This window comes from Lithobates pipiens, unplaced genomic scaffold (assembly GCF_037356315.1).
Source record: "Lithobates pipiens isolate NorthernLeopardFrog02 unplaced genomic scaffold, aLitPip1_a1.2 Scaffold_27, whole genome shotgun sequence".
Classification (NCBI taxonomy): domain Eukaryota; kingdom Metazoa; phylum Chordata; class Amphibia; order Anura; family Ranidae; genus Lithobates; species Lithobates pipiens.
In genome coordinates, this window is record NW_027507788.1 from 213,567,488 (window position 1) to 213,587,980 (window position 20,493).

Genomic DNA, 20,493 nt, shown 5'->3' on the forward strand with positions numbered 1-20,493 from the left:
ACTAAAAGGAAAATCGAGGGAAATCCTCTCCTTCTTGTCACCAGAATAAGCGCCCCCTATTGGAAGTTTTCCTTCCACCTCCTATTTCAGTACAAGTCTGGCAGTACAAGAAGCCAATCAATTTGTGTGCTGACAAGATCATTCTAATAGGAGGAGTGTGACAGAGAGATAAGGTCATGACATGCTTCTTTCACCGTCCAGTTACAGGTTGGGGGCTCGTCCGGGACAACCTAGTTCAGTGATGGCAAACCTTGGCACCCCAGATGTTTTGGAACTACATTTCCCATGATGCTCATGCAATCTGCAGTGTAGTTGAGCATCATGGGAAATGTAGTTCCAAAACATCTGGAGTGCCAAGATTTGCCATCACTGACCTAGTTGAATGATGCTGGGCATCAGACTGAGGACATCTAGTGGCAAAAAAAAGTACTGGTGCAAAAATCTCTAGCCCCCCCCCCCTAAAAAGCTGGTTTTGGTATTCTATATTTTAATGGGTTATTCATTTTATGTCTGTATTTTTTGGCTTGAGTTTTGCTAGAAAATTCACATTGCAATTGGAGTTTGTTATAATTGTAAATAGGTTAACCCAAAAAAGTGTAGCCTCAGTACTTACTCTGATTGCATATGAGTCCAGTCCATCCAGCAGAACACGCACAGCCATTCTTCTCTGTGTTACACGCTCCTCCGTTCTGACAGTCATCACATGTCGAAATGCAGTCTGGACCAAATGAGCCCTCAAAGCAAACTGGAAATTCCAAATAAATAACAATGATAACCCAACTAGTCGAATCTCGGTAAAAGTAATCTACAGTAGTGTTGTATATTTTTTAATTGTTTATTAAATATCTCCCCCACCCCCCCCCCCCCAAAAAAAGAAGAAAACAACTAAAACAGTATCTCCAGCCAAAGCTTTTTTTTATTAGCTTTGGAAAGAGTGGGAAGGGGTTAGAACCCGTCAAGTTTTTGCTCCTATGTAGGGTACCAATAGAAATATTTCTCCTCGCTTCCTGTCCTTCTGACAACATTTTTAACAGACAGTGTCATTTCTTCAGTGTTGTCACAGGAAAAGATAGAATAAAATATTTACAAAAATGTGAGGGGTGTACTCACTTTTGTGAGATACTGTAAGGGTCCGTTCACACAGGGGCAACTCAGATCCGACTTCAGGTCGCCCCTAGTCGCCTCAGGTCGGACAACATGTAAAAATCAATGTAAGTGAATGAGAGCCGTCTTAATGCACACTACTGAAGTCGCTCCGACTTCAGAAAAGGTTCCTGTACTACTTCAATCCGACTTGTAGGCGACCGGTACCCATTGATTTCAATGGAGGTCGCCTCCAAGTCGGATCTCCGTCTATACGGAGGCGACTCTCACAGAAATATCAGCTCTCCACGCCAAATTTATTCAAAAAATTTGGCGTGGGTTCCCCCTCCGAGAGCATACCAGGCCCTTAGGTCTGGTATGGATTTTAAGGGGAACCCTCTACGCCGAAAAAACGGCGTGGGGGTCCCCCCCAGATCCATACCAGCCCCTTATCCGAGCACGCTACCCGGCCGGCCAGGAAAGGAGGTGGGGACGAGCAAGCGCCCCCCCACCTCCTGAGCCGTACCAGGCTCAACATGGGGGGTGCCGTGGGGATGGGGGGCCGCGCGGCCCCCCCACCCCAAAGCACCTTGTCCCCATGTTGATGAGGATAAGGGCCTCTTCCCGACAACCTTGGCCGTTGGTTGTGGGGGTCTGCGGGAGGGGGGCTTATCGGAATACAGGAGCCCCCTTTGAGAGGGGGCGCTCACTCGTCCCCACCCCCTTTCCTGGCCTGCCGGGTAGCATGCTCGGATAAGGGTCTGGTATGGATCTGGGGGGGACCCCCACGCCGGCGTAGGGGGTTCCCCTTAAAATCCATACCAGTCCTAAGGGCCTGGTATGCTCTCAGAGGGGGAACCCACTCCAATTTTTTTTAAATAAATTTGGCGTGGGGTTTCCCCTTGAGAGCTAATTCTCTGATTGGCTGCGGCAAAAGTCGCCTGGCCTGGGGCGACTTAAAGTTGTGTTGTAAGTCGCCCCAAGTCGTGTTCAGGTCGTGTCCAAGTTGCCTCCAAAAGTCGTGTTGAAAGTCGTGTTGCCCCTGTGTGAACGGACCCTAAGTGTTCACAGCCTTTGCCATCACACTCAAAATTGAGCTCAGGTGCATTCTGCTTCCACTGATCATCTTTGAGATGTTTCTACAACTTGATTGGAGTCCACCTGTGGTAAATTCAGTTGATTGGACATGATTTGGAAAGTTACACTCGTGTCTATAGAAGGTCCCACAGGTAACAGTGCATGTCAGAGCACAAACCAAGCCATGAAGTCCAAGGAATTGTCTGTAGACCTCCAAGACAGGATTGTATTGAGGCACAGATCTGGGGAAGGGTACAGAAAAATTTTGGCAGCATTGAAGGTCCCAATGAGCACAATGGCCTCCATTATCTGTAAATAGAAGATGTTTGGAACCACAAGGACTCTTCCTAGAGCAGGCCACCTGGTCAATCTGAGCGATCAGGGAGAAGGGCCTTAGTCAGGGAGGTGACCAAGAACCCAATGGTCACTCTGACAGAGCTCCAGCATTTCTCTGTAGAGAGAGGAGAACCTTCCAGAAGAACAACCATCTCTGCAGCACTCCACCAGTCAGGCCTGTATGGTAGAGTGGCCAGACGGAAGCCACTTCTCAGTAAAAGGCACATGACAGCCCATCTGGAGTTTTACAAAATGCACCTAAAGGACTCTCAGACCATGAGAAACAAAATTCTCTGGTCTGATTAAACAAATATTGAACTCGCTGGCCTGAATAGCAAGCGATGTGTCTGGAGGAAACCAGGTACCGCTCATCACCAGGCCAATGCCATCCCTAAAGTGAAGCAAGGTGGTGGCAGCATCATGCTGTGGGGATTTTTTTCAGCGGCAGGAATAGGGAGACTAGTCAGGATTGAGGGAAAGATGAATGCAGTAATTTACAGAGACATCCTTGAAAACCTGGTCCAAAGCACACTGAATCTCAGACAGGGGGCGAAGGTTCATCTTCCAACAGGACAATGACCCTAAGCACACAGCCAACATAACAGAGGAGTGGCTACAGGACAACTCTGTGAATGTCCTTGAGTGGCCCAGCCAGAGCCCAGACTTGAACCAGATTGAACATCTCTGGAGAGATCTGAAAATGGCTGTGCACCGACGCTCCCCATCCAACCTGATGGAGCTTGAGAGGTCCTGCAAAGAAGAATGGGAGAAACTGCCCAAAAATGGGTGTGCCAAGCTTGAAGCATCATACTCAAAAAGACTTGAGGGCTGGAATTGGTGCCAAAGGGGCTTCAACAAAGTTTTGAGCAAAGGCTGTGAATACTTATCTACATGGGATTTTTTTAATTTTTGATTTTTAACAAATTTGCAAAGATTTCAAACAAACTTATTTCACGTTGTCATTATGGGGTATTCTTTGTAGAATTTTTAAGAAAATAATGAATTGAAGCCATTTTGGAATAAGGCTGTAACAATAACAAAATGTGGAAAAAGTGAAGCGCTGTGAATACTTTTCAGAAGCACTGTATGTACACCGCCTTGCTAGACCCTCCTTCCATCCAGGATCTTCCTGCGTTTCATAGAGAAGCACATAGACCAAGCAATGATATTACTGAGTCTAACATAAAATATGTAATGAAAACGGAAATGTTCAATTTAAAAATGTCATTAGCATGTCAATGAGGAGGCAAAGGAGGAACCAGGAAAGGCAAAATATAAGCCGATTAAATCAGCTTGAAAGATTCTGCACATACAGTACACATTGTTATGTTTTCCTTCATTTCAGCTTCAATAAAGGTTGCGGTTTGCTTGTTTCCAGATGGATTTTAATAATGGGAGTTCTGGTTTAAATATACTAAATAAATAACTACTTAAAATATTATTAAGACCACCCATGCTTTAAAGAAAACTTATTTTTCCAATTTTAAGAGAAGGATTTAACTCGCTACTTGATCAAGCAGCATTTCCCAAATATGAGAATGAGAGACGTCCATCTTAACCACCAAAGTTCAGCTATATGGCTTTAAGGCCGCGTACACACGGGCGGACTGTCTGTCCAACTTAGTCCGCTCGTGTTTCAGAGGACAGTCCGCTCGTGTGTGGGCTTCAGCGTACTTTTTCAGCGGACAGTCTGGCGGACTAAGTCTTTCGGAATTTCCGTAATACAGTCCGTCCAACTTTGGTTTCAGCGGACAATCCGCTCGTGAGTAGGCAAGTTGGACGGACTAAGTATGGCGCATGCTCAGAAAGGATTTACACGGCCGAAGGTTGCATTGCTGTGTATTGGACGTCGTATTTGTAGTCCCGTCGTACGTGCTGTACACGTCATCGCGCAAGCTTTCAGCGGACTGTCTGTTCATCGTGTGTGGTCAAGTCCGTTCATTCAAAAGTAGGACGGACTGTCTGACGGACTTAGTTGGCCAGACAATCCGCCCGTGTGTACGCGGCCTTAGTGAGCTTTAATTGAGAAGTGTTCTAAACGTATAATTGATAAACGTTATATAGAAAAACTATACAGTGAGAAAGTATTTGGAGGGGCGTTCGGGTGACCTGATGTCTTTCTGCTTTGCAAATGATTTTAAGGCACCCTGAAAATGCTAAAGATGCAGAATTTCCATCGCCGAGGACAGAGAATCTGGGTGGCGGGTGGTCAGTCAGACTCCCAGTGCAGACAAAGAATAGTTGTGCTATATGAAGATGTCACCAAAAACTGCAATCATGAAGACAGTGGCTCTCGGGTCCAAGCAGTATGCAAGCATTCTAATGGACTCAAGATGGAGCAAACAGGTTCTGGTGAGTAGTCCAAGAATGTAACTTCTGCTAGAAGGCAAAGAAGACGGGAGGAATCAATTATTGGGCCCACAAAATGGCCAGGCAAGCTTCAGGCACCTCATGAAGGACCAGGGATGCTCCTCAGGACAATGCAGACTTCTTATAGGAATCCAAAGAAAAACAAGGCAAGTTCATGATGAGTAGGGATGAGCTTCGTGTTCGAGTCGAACGCATGTTCGACTCGAACATCGGTCGTTCGTGCGTTCGCCGAATTCCGAACGTTTGGGCCGTTCGCGGCAAAATTCGTGTGGCCCACAATGCACTGCGATGGCGCAATGCATTGCTGTCTCACGATTGGCCAAGCATGCACTGTGACCCCGCATGCTTGGCCAATCGCAGCGCCAGTAGCGGGAAGAGCAATGGTTGGTCACAGGCATCCTGCCTGTGGCCAATCATAGCTCAGACAGTGTAGTGCACGCCCCACACTATATAAAGCTGCCTTTCAGGCGGCCTCGTGTAGTGTTTGTTAGCATCTGAAGCAGTGGGTGTTCTGTGTACCTTCAACACAGTTACACACCAATCGTTTTTGGCTGATTTACCATTTTGCTCTTGTGTAGTGGTTACTGTCTGTGCCCTGACCGCAGTATACACCACTATATTCACCTCACCTATATAGCTAGTGATCTAGCTTTAATAATAGAGCTTGCAGTCAGTAGTGTTAGTGCGTGCTGTCTGCGTGCTCTGTACCCAGTACATACCACTATATACACCTACATAGCTGTTCTCTATTTGAGCCCGATTGTCATTTGCTGGAGTTATTGGAAGTTGTGTGTGCCTCCAGCACAGCACAGTATACAGCTGTATATGCCCCTTTAACTCTGCTGTTTTCTTGTTATTGTCTGCGTGCCCTGACCGCAGTATACACCGTGATATTCACCTCACCTATATAGCTAGTGGTCCATCTTTAACAATAGAGCTTGCAGTCAGCAGTGTCACTCAGGAGATAGTGCGTGCTGTGTGCCTGCTCTGTACCCAGTACATACCGCTATTATCCACCTACATAGCTGTTCTCTATTTGGGCCCGATTGACATCTGCTGGAGTTATTGGAAGTTGTGTGTGCCTCCAGCACAGCACAGTATACAGCTGTATATACCCCTTTAACTCTGCTGTTTTCTTGTTATTGTCTGCGTGCCCTGACCGCAGTATACACCGTGATATTCACCTCACCTATATAGCTAGTGGTCCATCTTTAACAATAGAGCTTGCAGTCAGCAGTGTCACTCAGGAGATAGTGCGTGCTGTGTGCCTGCTCTGTACCCAGTACATACCGCTATTATCCACCTACATAGCTGTTCTGTATTTGGGCCCGATTGGCATCTGCTGGAGTTATTGGAAGTTGTGTGTGCTTCCAGCACAGCACAGTATACATCTGTATATACCCCTTTAACTCTGCTGTTCTATAAAAAAGGCATCTGCAGGAGTTAGTGGGTGTTGTGTGCCTCCAGCACAATATAAACTACCCAACTACTGTTTTACCCAACTCCCTTCAGGCCATTACCATGTCTGGAAGGCCAGCAAGGAGAGGCAGACAGGCGCGAGCCGATAAAAGAGGGCAAGCAGGCTCTGTGTCTAGAGACAACAGTGCTGGTCGGGGACGCGGTGCATTGTCATCAGCACGTGGCCATGGGACATGCTTGTCCTTCTTTTCTGCAGCTGGACATGTTGAACCGCAACATGCCAACGACTTGGTAGAGTGGATGACCAAGCCCTCTTCATCCTCCTCATCCTCCCTCACCCAGTCTCAGGGTAGTAGAAAAGCAGCTGCCAACACATCGTCGTCCCTCCTCTCAATGTCATCATCAGTGACTCCTTCCCTAGACCCACCACGTCCTCCTGAGGAGTCTCCTGAACTCTTTGAGCACAGTGTTGGGTACATGCTCCAGGAGGATGCCCAGTGTTTGGTGGGCTCTGATGATGACACTCAGCTAGAGGAAGGCAGTAGCGTGAGCACAGAGAGAGGGGATGCTCAAGAAGGACAGCAATCTGGCAGTAATGTTCCACAAGCTGCAGCATACTGCCAGGTTTGCTACAGCGATGAAGAGGGAGGGGATGATGAGGGCACTGACTCCACATGGGTGCCTGGAAGGAGGGAGGAGGAGGAGGAGGAGGCACATGTCCAACGAGGCAGGATGCCCTCCGGGGGCCAGCTTAGGGGCAGCACACCGACTGAATCACACCGCAGAGCTCCGCCTGCGCAGAGCGCTTCCTCTGCGCAGAGCGCTTCCTCTGCGCGTTATTCTAAAAGTTCTTTGGTGTGGGCCTTTTTTGAGACGAGTGCATCAGATCGCACCGCTGCTATTTGCAACATATGTCTCAAGCGTATCTCACGTGGCCAAAACATCAGCCGCTTGGGCACCACATGCTTGACCAGACATATGTTGACCTGCCATGCAGCTCGTTGGCAAGCATACCTCAAAGACCCACACCAAAGAACAAAGCGGACCTCTCCTTGCTCCTCATCAGCTGGCATCTCCAACCCCACTAGACCTTCAGTCCTCTCTGAAACCTGCTCTGAGAGGAATGAAGGTGTAGAATTAGGTGTGTCACAGCCAAGTGCTTCCGGGAACTCTGCTAGTGGTACATCCATGTCCGATTATAGCAGACAAATGTCCCTGCCCCAGCTGCTGGACCGGCGGAAGAAATTTACTCCCAGCCATCCACATGCCCAGCGGTTGAATGCTAGCTTGGCTAAATTGCTAGCACTTCAACTGCTGCCTTTTCAGTTGGTAGATTCGGCCCCCTTCCGTGAGTTTGTACAATGTGCGGTTCCTCAGTGGCAGGTCCCCAAACGCCACTTTTTCTCACGGAAGGCAATTCCGGCTCTCTACCGGCATGTGGAAGGCAATGTCCTTGCCTCGCTGGACAGGGCGGTCAGCGGTAAGGTGCATATTACCGCTGACTCATGGTCCAGCAGGCATGGACAGGGACGTTACCTGTCTTTCACGGCCCATTGGGTCACTCTTCTGGCTGCTGGGAAGGATGCAGGACAAGGTGCAGTAGTATTGGAGGTTGTTCCGCCACCACGCCTCCAAAATGCTACTATTGGTTGTGACACACCTCTCTCCTCCACCCCCTCCTCTTCTTCTTCCTCCACGGCCTCTTCCAGTGCTCTGTCCTCAGAACCAGCGGTGCTCTGTAGGCGTTGCAGGGGCTACGCAAGTACGCAGGCAAAACGATGCCATGCCGTGCTTGCGCTGGTTTGTTTGGGGGACAGGAGCCACACTGGGGCGGATGTTTTGTCAGCTCTGCAGGGGCAGGCCGAGAGGTGGTTGACGCCATGCCAGCTTAAGCCAGGAATGGTGGTTTGCGACAATGGCACCAACCTCCTCTCCGCCCTCCGACAGGGACAACTGACCCATGTGCCCTGTGTAGCTCACGTCCTTAACCTGGTGGTGCAGCGGTTCTTGGGCAGGTACCCCGGCTTACAGGATGTCCTGAAACAGGCCAGGAGAGTCTGTGTGCATTTCCGCCGATCATTTAATGCCTGTGCTCGGCTGGCTGAGCTCCAAAAGGAGTTGAACCTGCCCAAGAACCGCCTTATATGTGACATGCCCACCAGATGGAACTCAACATTGGCCATGCTGCAGCGGCTGCACACGCAGCAGAGGGCCATCAATGAGTACCTGTGCGACTACGGCACCAGGACAGGGTCAGGAGAGCTTGGTTTTTTCTCACCACGCCAGTGGGGCATGATCAGGGATGCATGCACTGTCCTGTCACCGTTTGAGGAGGCCACAAGGATGGTGAGCAGTGACAGTGCATGCATCAGTGACACTATACCTCTTGTCCACCTCTTGGAGCATACGCTGCGTGGAATAATGGACAGGGCACTTGAGGCAGAACAGAGGCAGGAAGAGGAGGACTTCCTTGCCTCTCAAGGCCCCCTTTATCCAGACAGTGTTCCTGCTGTGCCACCCATCACACAGGAAGAGGGTGAGGAGGAGGAAGAGGAGGAGGAGGATGATTGTGTCAGCATGGAGGTGGAGGCTGGCACTCAGCATCAGCAGCAGCAGTCTTATAGGGATGATTTACAGTCCCAAGAAACACGTGGACTTGTACGTGGCTGGGAGGAGGTAGCTGCGGATCATGTTGTCCTTAGTGACCCAGAGGACTCCGGACCGAATGCCTCAGCTAACCTACGCTGCATGGCCTCCCTGATCCTGCAAAGCCTGCGGAAGGATCCTCGTATTCTTCGGATCAAGGAGAGGGACCATTACTGGCTGGCCACTCTCCTTGATCCACGGTACAAGGGTAAGGTTGCCGACCTTATCTTGCCATCGCAGAGGGAGCAGAGGATGAGACATCTCCGGGAGGCCTTGCAGAAAGCTCTGTGCAACGCGTTCCCAGAGACTGGGAGGCTCCTGGCCTGTCCTGCATCCAGCGTTCTTTCGGAACGCACCTTCAGTGCTGCTGGTGGCTTCGTTACCGATCACAGGGTGCGCCTGTCCACCGAATCAGTTGATCGACTGACCTTCATCAAGATGAATCAGTCTTGGATCACCCACAGCTACCAAGCACCTGAAGCTGATGTAACCGAATAATTTTTTTTGAAATACCACATCCCTTCAAGACTGCCTATGCTGATGCTGAGTGACTGTCCTGTTATGTTGATTGTCTATCCTCTTCCTCCTCCGCTGATATGTTGGAAGAACATTTTTGGTTCTGGGTGATGCCAGCAGCCCAATTTTTCTGCCCCTGTTTAACAGGGGTGTTTAAGTACAATTTTTGATGCAATGCTTTGCAGCAGGGCTAATTCCTGCAAAAAAACTAGAGTGTATGGCAGAGGTTGCAGTGTGATGGCACCAGTGCCTAAGGCCCAATTTTTCTGCCCCTGTTTAACAGGGGCGTTTAAGTACAATTTTTGATGCAATGCTTTGCAGCAGGGCTAATTCCTGCAATAAAACTAGAGTGTATGGCAGAGGTTGCAGTGTGATGGCACCAGTGCCTAAGGCCCAATTTTTCTGCCCCTGTTTAACAGGGGCGTTTAAGTACAATTTTTGATGCAATGCTTTGCAGCAGGGCTAATTCCTGCAATAAAACTAGAGTGTATGGCAGAGGTTGCAGTGTGATGGCACCAGTGCCTAAGGCCCAATTTTTCTGCCCCTGTTTAACAGGGGCGTTTAAGTACAATTTTTGATGCAATGCTTTGCAGCAGGGCTAATTCCTGCAATAAAACTAGAGTGTATGGCAGAGGTTGCAGTGTGATGGCACCAGTGCCTAAGGCCCAATTTTTCTGCCCCTGTTTAACAGGGACATGTAATTACAATTCTTGATATAATATTTCACAGGAGGGCCCCTTCCTGTGCCCACCCAGAGTAACTGTGAGGACTTATAGTGTTGTGGCACCAGCACCACAACCACCAAAGGTCAATTTTTCTACCACTGTTCAACAATGGCATGTAATTACAATTCTTGATATAATCGTTCACAGCAGGGCGCTCCAGCGGCCACCAAGAGTCACTTTGAGGGCTTACAATGTTGTTGCAAAACCAACACCTTGTTCCGCCATTTCTGCAGAGCATATAGGGCAGGCCCCTACTTTCAAACATCCAATTTACAAACATCTCCTACTTGCAAACGGAAGGAGACAACAGCAAGTGAGATGAAAAAAGATGGACGACAAAACAAATTATACAGGGGTGATAACCCTTCCCTATGTTTTCCAAAAAGCTTAAAGATATTTTTTTTGACTGGAGCTACACTTTAAAAATGTACCGCTTGAAAATGACAAACAGATTCAACTTAACACAACAAACCTACACAGTCCCTGTCTTGTTTGCACCGCCTGTATACTGCTGTTCTGAGTATATAGGGCCTGGGGGCCACACGCATTTCCTTTTTTTAATATGGGTACGGGGTTCCCCTTAATATGCGTACAAGACCCAAATAGGCTGGTAATGGGCAGGGAGGGCTACCCATGCCATTTTTCTGAATGATTTTCAACCATATTACAGGAACCAGATATAACATTAAAACCGCAAGCAGTTTTAAATGGTGTTATTTCCGTTTAATGTCATTTTGTGCAGGGACTGTTCTAAACACGGGAAACACGTGGCACTTCACAGGCATACTATAGACACCCCCCAGGCACCATATTTAAAGGAATATTTCACTTTTTTTTTTCACTTTAATCGTCATTAAAATCAGTGCTCCCGCCAAAACGGTAGTTTTTAAAACTTTTTTTTGCAGTGACCCATGTCCCCTGAGGCAGGAGGCAGATCGCCAAACCCTTTTTAGCACACTATCTTGCATATTAGCCGTTAAAATTAGCACTTTCCAATTCGAACGTTCGAGTCCCATAGACTTCAATGGGGTTCTAACGTTCGTGCCGAACGCGGGGGTCGTTCGCAAGTTCTGGTGCGAACCGAACCGGGGGGTGTTCGGCTCATCCCTAATGATGAGAATCTCAAGAAAGACCAGATTGTCTTACTTTCAGCTGGTACAAGATTTGGTTTCAGATCTAATAATTATTGGTCAGTTTTAGACCCTTTAAAAAAAATGTATTCCTCAGCTAAGTGAATAGCCCCAGAAGGTTCTGCTAGAAGGCATAGAAGAAGGGAGGAGTCTATTAACAGGCCAAAAATGGACCAGGCAAGGTTCTAGCATGCAACCCATGAAGGATCAGGGATGCTCCTGATGGGAACCCCAAGAAAGACAATGCAGGCTTCTTATAGGAATCCAAAGAAACACAAGGCAAGTTCCTGAATCCCAAGAGAGACTGGGTTGCCTTACTTTCAGCTGGTACAAGATTTTGTTTCAGCTCTATAAATTATTGGTCAATTTTGGACCCTTTTATTTTTTATTTTTTTTCAAAAAAGGTAATTTCTTAGCTCAGTGAATAGTCCCAGAATGTTCTGCTAGAAGGTGAAGAAGAAGGACGAAGTCTATTACCAGGGTCAAAAATGGCCAGGCAAGCTTCTAGCACGCAACCCATGAAGGACCAGGCATGCTCCTCATGGGAACCTAAAGAAAGACAAGAAATGCTCCTCATGGGAACCTCAAGAAAGACCAGGGATGCTTCTTTCAGGAAACCCCAAGAAGGTCCATGCAGGCCCCTGGTGGGAACCCCAAATAGGAACAGACCAGATCCTGGTAGGAACCCTAGAAAAGACAAGGCAGACTCTTGGTACAAACCCCGAATAGGACCAGGCAGGCTCCAGGTAGGAATCCCAAGAAAGACCAGGCAGGCTTCTGGTACGAACCCTAAGTAAAAACCAGGCAGGCTTCTTCAGGGAACAGGTAGGCTTCTGGTGGGAACCCCAAGAAAAACAAGGCAAGTTGCTGATGAGAATCTCAAGAGAAACGCGTTAGTCTTACCTTCAGCCAGTACAAGATTTTATTTCCGTTCTAACAATTAGCCGTCAGTTTTGGACACTTTTCAAAAAATTGTATTTCTCAGCTCCGTGAATAGTCCATAAGGGTACAGATAACTTCTGCTATAAGGCATAGAACAAGGAAGACGTCGATTAATGGGCCCAAAAATAGCCAGGCTTCTAGAATGCAACGCATGAAAGACCAGGCATAGTCCTCATGGGAACCTCAAGAAGAACCAGGCAGGCTCCTTGTAGAAACCTGAAGGAGGAACAGACAGGCTCCTGATAGGAACCCCAAGAATGTCCATGCAGGCTCCTAATAGGAACCCCAAGTAGGACCAGGCAGGCTCCTGGTAGGGACCCAGAGTAGGACCAGGCAGTGATACCAATGTTTCTGTCTTTCAGTTCATATCCACATTTTCAATGATTTTATCAGACAACACATTTTTCAGCACCCATATCTCCAAGTCATGCTACACATTTTGTTTGTAAGAAAATGTCATCTTTTGTTTCATCTTTCTCGCTTTTGAAGAAGATCAGACAGCGTGCTGACACATGTTAAAGAAAAAAAAAATTAAACAGACAATATTTCTGTGGCAGGTTACCGAATGATTCAGACAGTGTGTGCTCGCCACGAGCTTCTGCTTCTTCATCTTCATCGTACTCATCATCAAATATCTGGGGGAACTCATCTCGCAGCAGTGTCACTTGAGGAAGAGAGTTTTCCACGGGGCGCTGGCCACCTCCTGCACCCTGCAAGGCTGGGAAAAAAAGGAAAGTACTATGAGCAACAAGTAAAAACCAACAGAATGCTATCCAAGAATCTTCTATGCAAAGTTTTTTTTTTAAAAAGTAGGCTCTCATAAAAAAAAAAACACTTTTCATCCATGCAATCCTAACCTCCAATGCATTTTTTTTTACACTTCACTCCACCTCCATTCTTGCCTAGACCAGAATGACATCTACTCCATGCCTGAAGCCTCCTGAGATATGAACATCACATACTGTATCCCAGGAGACATCCGCTTCAATATAGTGGCTGTAGAGGGTGAACCTGGTGGTGTGTTATCAGGAATCCAGCTGCCTGAAGCAGGAAGAGACTGCCAGCCATTGGTCATTGGATTCACTAACCGATATATATCACACAGGCCACCCTATCAGAACTAACACATGGGCAGCCAAAGGTCAACTGAAGAAGCTCCACTGGCAGGCTGACAATGCTGCTGCTAATTAAGAGGCAGTAACTTAAAGTGGTTGTAACAGCTCAAGGAACACCTCCAATCTTCTGGAGGAGCCCCAGTTGGTCCTCACTGAGCTCTGCAGAGTGTGACTTCAGCTCTCCGCCCCCTTTTTTCTGAACTTTCAGACAAGCTTATAAATTCAGCACTTTAAACAGATGTAGAGAAGAGAGGCTGCAGGTAAATAGGCACAACTTATGTAGGAGGATTTGTTTAGTCTCTGTGCATCACCGGAGGCCTGGGTATAGTGTACCTGTGCAGTGTGTCCTTCGTTTTCCAGCATCCGTGCCATGCCGAGATCTTTATAGCACCTTGCTAGGATCATGTTGGACTTCAACCTCCTGCGTTGACACTCGCACTTGCGATATACTGCCCCCTTTCAGTAACCCTTTATGACTACAACTAATCATGTACAGCATGACGTGAATTGTTGGCAGAAGAGGGGGGTGGAGGAAGTAGGTACCAGGATACAACAAAAAAGCTGCTGGCTTTGGGGGGAACAAGAGTAGTGTGGCCTTCATTACTATACAAATATTGGTGTATTGATCTGTTACCAGACGTTTGGAGGACTTTAGCGTTGGGGTTTGGAGTTGTTTGGCCGGTGGGCTGGGGAGTTTATTTTCACTTTAAGTAAAGCCATGAAACACGAAGTGTAAGAGTGCCTTACCAGTACATCCTTTGGCGTCGGTGTCCAGCCTATGACCAGGATTACAGCTGCAGGCGGATGACCCAGGAAGGTTCTCACACACTTGACTGCATCCCCCATTGTTCGATAAACATTCATCCACATCTACAGGGTAAGAATGAAAGATACATTATCACACAGGGGGGAAATTTACTAATGCTCCAATCACACTTGCACTACTCCAAAGTTGCACTGACTTTGGAGTGCAACTTTGTGTGCAATTTTGGATGAGTGCAGCTTGGATAGGACTTTGGCTTTGACCAGTGATAATGGACAACTGTTGCAACACAAGTAGCATTGTATAACATTCAGGTACAACTTTCATGCAGCTTCTCAGGGTTAATATTGAAGTCTATGGCCCTCACGTTGCATGAAAGTTGGACCAATGTAGTGCATGAACTACTTTAAAGTAGCTGCAACTTTAAGTCATGCATATATGAATAGGTATCATTGGAAAACATAGGGAACATTTGGTCATGCAACTTTTAGGGAACATTTGGTCATGCAACTTTGATGTCCAAAGTTGCATGACAAGTTGCGCCTTTGGCCTAAGGCCCCTTTTGCACTTGTGCAACCTGAAGCAATGCCTGTGTAAATCTTAAAGGTCTATGGAGCTCAAAGTGGGGCCAAAGTAGTGCAGGGACTACATTATTATTATTATTATTATACATTATTATACAGGATTTATATAGCGCCAACAGTTTACGCAGCAATATAAAAAGAAGACAATACAGTTATAATACAATAAAATACAAGAGGATTAAGAGGATCCTGCTCAGAAGAGCTCACAATCTAATAGGGTGGGACAGGTGGTACAAAATGTTGTAACTGTCGGGAATGAGCTGATGGAAGTGGTAGATTAGTTGGAGACATGGTAGGCTTTCCTGAATAGATGAGTTTTCAGGGATCGCCTGAAGGTAGCAAGAGTAGGGGGATAGCCGGACCAGTGGAGGTAGCGAGTTCCAGAGGATGGGAGAGGCTCTGGAGAAATCCTAGAGACGAGCATGGGAGGAGGAGACGAGAGAGCTTGAGAGTAGGAGGTCTTGAGAAGAGCGCAGAGGACAATTTAGGTGATATTTGGAGACAGGATTGGTGATGTAGCTCGGGGCAGAGTTGTTAATGGCTTTGTATGTTGTGGTTAGTATTTTGAATTTAAATTGCTGGGTGATTGGGAGCCAGTGTAGGGATTGGAGGAGAGGGTTGGCAGACACCGAGTGGCTGGTAAGGTGGATAAGTCTGGCAGCAGCATTCATGGCAGACTGAAGAGGGGAGGAGCCTATGGAGAAGCAGGCCAATGAGAAGGAAGTTACAATAGTCAAGGTGAGAGATAACGAGGGAGTGAATGAGAAGCTTGTTGGTTTCATTCGTTAAAAAAGGGGTGAATTTTAGAGATGTTATGGAGGTGAAGTCTACAAACTTTTGACAACGATTGGACTTAAGGCTGAAATGACAAGTCGGAGTCTAGGGTTACACCGAGTACCCTGGCGTGAGGGGAGAGACTGAAGTAAAGTCGCACAGATATGAACGGTACTCATTTGAAATAATGGGGTACGACTTGTCATGCGACTTTGCAGTCCCAAGTCATAGGACAAGTCGCACAAGTGTGAAAGGGACCTGAAGATGCTGCAACTTTAAGTCATGCACATATGAATGGGTATCATTGGAAAACACGGAGAACGACTTGTCATGCAACTTTGATGTCCAAAGTTGCATGACAATTCGCACAAGTGTAAATAGAGCCTAAAACACACAGAATCTGGTGCAGCTGTGTATAGTAACCAATCGGCTTCCAGGTTTTATTGTCAAAACAGCTTGTTGAACAAAGCTGAAGTTAGAAGCCGATTGGCTCCCATGCATGGCTGTACCAGATTTTGCACCCTCCAGGTTTAGTAAATCTCCCCCAAAGTGATCCAAAACCGCATTTCTTAATCATGTAACAACAACGATGACTTTAATAAACTTCATTTAACATTTTTCCATTACTGAAGACAGGCCACATACCATCACAGCCGCAGCCATCGCGGTTGAGCCGATACCCTGGATAGCAGCTGCACTCATAGCCACCGACATAGTTGGAACAAACTTGCTGACAGCAGGAGGCGCCGTTGCTGCACTCATCAACATCTATAGTTAAAAGAAAATATATTACTAATACTATTTACTAAGAGCAAGAGATTAGAATAACTGCAACCTTACCAACATATTATACATCACAATGGTAAAGAATTTAGATTGGGATGGTCTAGCGTGAGTCCAGGGGTCTCAAACTGGAGGCCCTCCAGCTGTTGTGAAACTACAAGTCCCATCATGCTTCTGTCTGTGGGAGTCATGCTTGTAACTGTCAGCCTTGCAATGCCTCATGGGAATTGTAGTTTCACAACAGCTGGAGGGCCGCCAGTTTGAGACCCTTGGACTCTAGACTGAGTATTGGTTGTCAACTTACAAGGTATATAGGGCCTCAGATGCAGCCCTTTATATCACCAAAGGGCAGCATAGCACATTTTAAGAGTTCGCTACAAAAGACAGAAGAGTAAAGCCGCGTACACACGGGCGGACTGTCCGCCCAACTAGGTTCGTCAAACAGTTTGACAAACAGTCCGTTCAAAATTAGCATGAACGGACTTGACCACACACGACGAACGAACAGTCCGCTGAAAACTTGCGCGATGACATGAACGGCACGTACGACGGGACGAGAAATTCGACGTCCAATACACTGCAATGCAACCTTCGCCGTGTAAATTCTTTCTGAGCATGCGCCAGACTTAGTTTGTCGAACTAGCCTACTCACGAGCGGACTGTCCGCTCAAACCAAGTTTCAGCGGACAGTCTTACGGAAATTCCGAAAAACTTTGTTCGTCAGACTGTCCGCTGAAGCCCACACACGAGCGGACTGTCCGCTGAAACACTGTTCAGCGGACAAAGTTGGGCGAACAGTCCGCCCGTGTGTACGCGGCCTTAGGCTCTATTCACACTTGTGCGGCTTGCCATGCGACTTTTGGACACAAAGTCGCATGACAAGTCGCAGCCCATGTATTTCAATGGAAGTCATCTTAAAAAGTTTCATGCATTACTTTGACTGTGACTAGAGTGCCGCCGACTGCAATGTAAACTCTCAAAAGGTCACATGAAAGTCGCATCTTAAGGTTATCAATGTGACAGTTGTGCAACAGTCAACAGACAAAGTCATATTTAAGTTGCACTCATCCAAAGTGGCATCAAAGTCCCAATGTAAAGTGGCAATGGAAAAATCGCACGACATTGGAGTAGCACAAGTGTGAATGGAGCATTACAAGAGGAGCTGGTTATGGACTGTGCTACAGAAGTCGTTGGGAGATTGGAGCTGAAGTAACTGATTCAATGAATATTATTCGAGTGTGGCTACGGATTCCCTCTATTTGTTGCATCTACCGTATATATTAACTTGTCTATTCCCATAGTTAGCTAGTCTACTAAAACTCTGATAAGCACAATGATATAAGGTTAGCTATGAAACCAAGCACACTGCTTAACAAAACAATGTTTTATTTATTTCCCAAGAAAATAGGAAAACGTTAACATGAAAATACTAAAGAAAATTATACAGAGTATATGACAAAACAACATCAAAGATACTTATCACAATGCTTTCCTCGAGATATTGTTTTTGTCGGCTGGGCTCTGATGGCAAAAGAGGGAGCTCTCTAACTCGTTCAGCCCTTTATACTTCAATAATACACCATCCAGACCCAACCCCATTGCCATCGCATCTAGATTTTTGATGAATCACAGTACTTATGGGGCAGTCCTCCTCAATATATTATATTACTGTCTGTCCTGCTGTAATGACCTCTAGGGGCAGCATTGTCCATGTATCCTGGTTAAGGATGAGCTCAGGCGTGTTCGCAACTAGCACATGCAGGGCCTGCCAGGAAGTCTGCACTGCACAGCGCTAATCACAGGCAGTGAGAAATTGTCCCGATGTGCGGCTGCAAAGATCGACCCTGGCAGGTTCTGCACGTGCTAGTTGCGAACACACCTCAGCTCATCCTTAATCCTGGTCAATCCTCAATGCCTTTGATCTTTTGATCTTCTGTAGCAGGACATTCATCAATTATCTCATCAGCTACGGTCCCTTTAAAGAGCATAATAACAACAGACGGTCCGGAGCCAAGTGTTGTTCAGCCTTGATGGAGGCCTGATCTCATCTTTCAGATATGCTATAAAGACATTCCAGATCGCCCCCAAGAAAGCAAAGGCTTGGTTGTATCAACCAGAAAGAAACTCCAGAAATATGATATTAAATCATGTTGCCTTCCAACAGGAGTCAAGCTGTCAAAGACCGGGGATATGTTACATGAAACCGCTATAACAGACCCACTACAAATCAAAAATCCCACTGCTGATTGTTTTGTCTGAGGGCCGCACTGCAAACACCAAAGGGCTGCATGTGGCCCTAGGGCCACAGGTTGGTCACCAAGGGTCCAGAGCAGTCTTCCTAGCTGTTTTCTACCAAAGAGGCAAATCACTTTCAGGTCCTGAGGAGCCCTTGCTGAAACTAACTCATTGGGGGCCAGCAAGAGGAATGTTCTTAGAGTGGTAGACAGAATGCAACTCTTACAGATAGCTAAACAAAAATTTATGTCATAAGCTGGATCTGCCACGTGGCATTGGGCCCCAAACTGTACAGGCGCCATAAAATGGGGGTCAATCAATAACAGCTCAAGGAACCCCACAAATCTTCTGGAGGAGCCCCAGTTGAGAATGGCCAGTCTAGATACTTGGACCCTTTAAAAGAAATCCTTGCTGTGAAAAGTAAACATTCCACCTCTGGGGGGGGGGCCATAATTGGTAAGTAAGCATTCTGTACACTGAACAACCACCACATTCAGGTCATTACAGAGAGCAAGGGGGCACTCTTTATGTCTGTAGGAAAAGAGATTTAACCTTCACATACGGAAAGACTTCTTCAGAGTAAGTCCTTGTACACACGATCGGACAGTCCGACAACAAAATCCGTCGGATTTTGTCTGTCGGATTTTGTCCGAAACTGGTGTTGCATACACACGGTCGGACAAAGTTGTCGGAAAATCCGATCGTTCGTAACGTGATGACGTAATTTAGTTACGACGGGACTACGTTCAGGCTAGTAGCCAATAGCTTTGGTCTAGGAATTTGATCTGAGCATGCGTAGCCAATCGGAATTCTCTACAAACGATCAGAGAAAGTCAGATCGGATCATGCTGTTGGAAAATTTTATAGCCCAGCTCTAAAACTTGGTCCATCGGATATTCCGACGGAAACAGTCCGATGGAGCCCACACACTGTCGGATTATCCGACAACACGGTCCGATCGGACATTTTCCATCGGAATATCCGACCGTGTGTACAAGGGCTAAGAGCTGTGAAAATGTGGAAATAGACTCCCTGAAGATCTGGTTCTGGCCAACTCAGTACAGTGCCCTGAAAAAGTATTCAAACCCCTTGAAATTTTCCACATTTTGTCATGTTACAACCAAAAACGTAAATATGTATCTTATTGAGATTTTATGTGATAGACCAACACAAAGTGGCACATAATTTTGAAGTGGAAGGAAAATGATAAATGGTTTTCAACATTTTTTTACAAATAAATATGTGAAAAGTGTGGGGGGCATTTGTATGGCGCCCCCCGGAGTCAATACTTTGTAGAACTGCCTTTCACTGCAATTACAGCTGCAAGTCTTTTTGGGGATGTCTCTACCAGCTTTGCACATCTAGAGAGGGACATTTTTACCCATTCTTCTTTGTAAAATATCTCAAGCTCTGTCAGATTGGAAGGAGAGCATCTATGAACAGCAATTTTCAAGTCTTGCCACAGATTCTCAACTGGATTTAGATCTGGATTTTGACTGGGCCATTCTAACACATGAATATGCTTTGATCTAAACCATTCCATTGTAGCTCTGGCTGTATGTTTCGGGTCGTTGTCCTGCTGGAAGGTGACCCTCCGCCCCAGTCTCAAGTCTTTTGCAGTCTTTTGGCTCCATCCATCTTCCCATCAACTCTGACCAGTTTCCCTATCCCTGCTGAAGAAAAGCATCCCCACCACATGATGCTGCCACCACCATGTTTCACGGTGGGGATGGTGTGTTCAGGGTGATGTGCAGTGTTAGTTTTCCCCCACACATAGCGTTTTGCTTTTAGGCCAAAAAGTTCAATTTTGGTCTCATCTGACCAGATCACCTTCTTCCACATATTTGCTGTGTCCCCCACATGGCTTCTCACAAACTGCAAACAGGACTTCTCTGATGAATGCTCTCCTTGCCCGGCCGGTCAGTTTAGGTGGACGGCCATGTCATGGTAGGTTTGAAGTTGTGTCATACTCTTTACGTTTTTTGGATGATGGAT

General features: G+C 46.7%; 1 protein-coding gene across 2 annotated transcripts in view; it reads right to left on the reverse strand.

Annotated features, from left to right (window-relative positions):
• Window positions 1-20,493, reverse strand: part of MEGF6 (multiple EGF like domains 6) — a 531,150-nt gene that overhangs the window by 73,764 nt on the left and 436,893 nt on the right. For both annotated transcript variants that reach the window (XM_077458226.1, XM_077458227.1), the window contains 4 exons: window positions 16,126-16,248; window positions 14,107-14,229; window positions 12,807-12,962; window positions 614-745 (listed from right to left, as the gene is read on the reverse strand). In XM_077458226.1, the coding sequence (XP_077314352.1) occupies window positions 614-745; window positions 12,807-12,962; window positions 14,107-14,229; window positions 16,126-16,248 (534 nt within the window). The remainder of the gene's footprint in view (window positions 1-613; window positions 746-12,806; window positions 12,963-14,106; window positions 14,230-16,125; window positions 16,249-20,493) is intronic.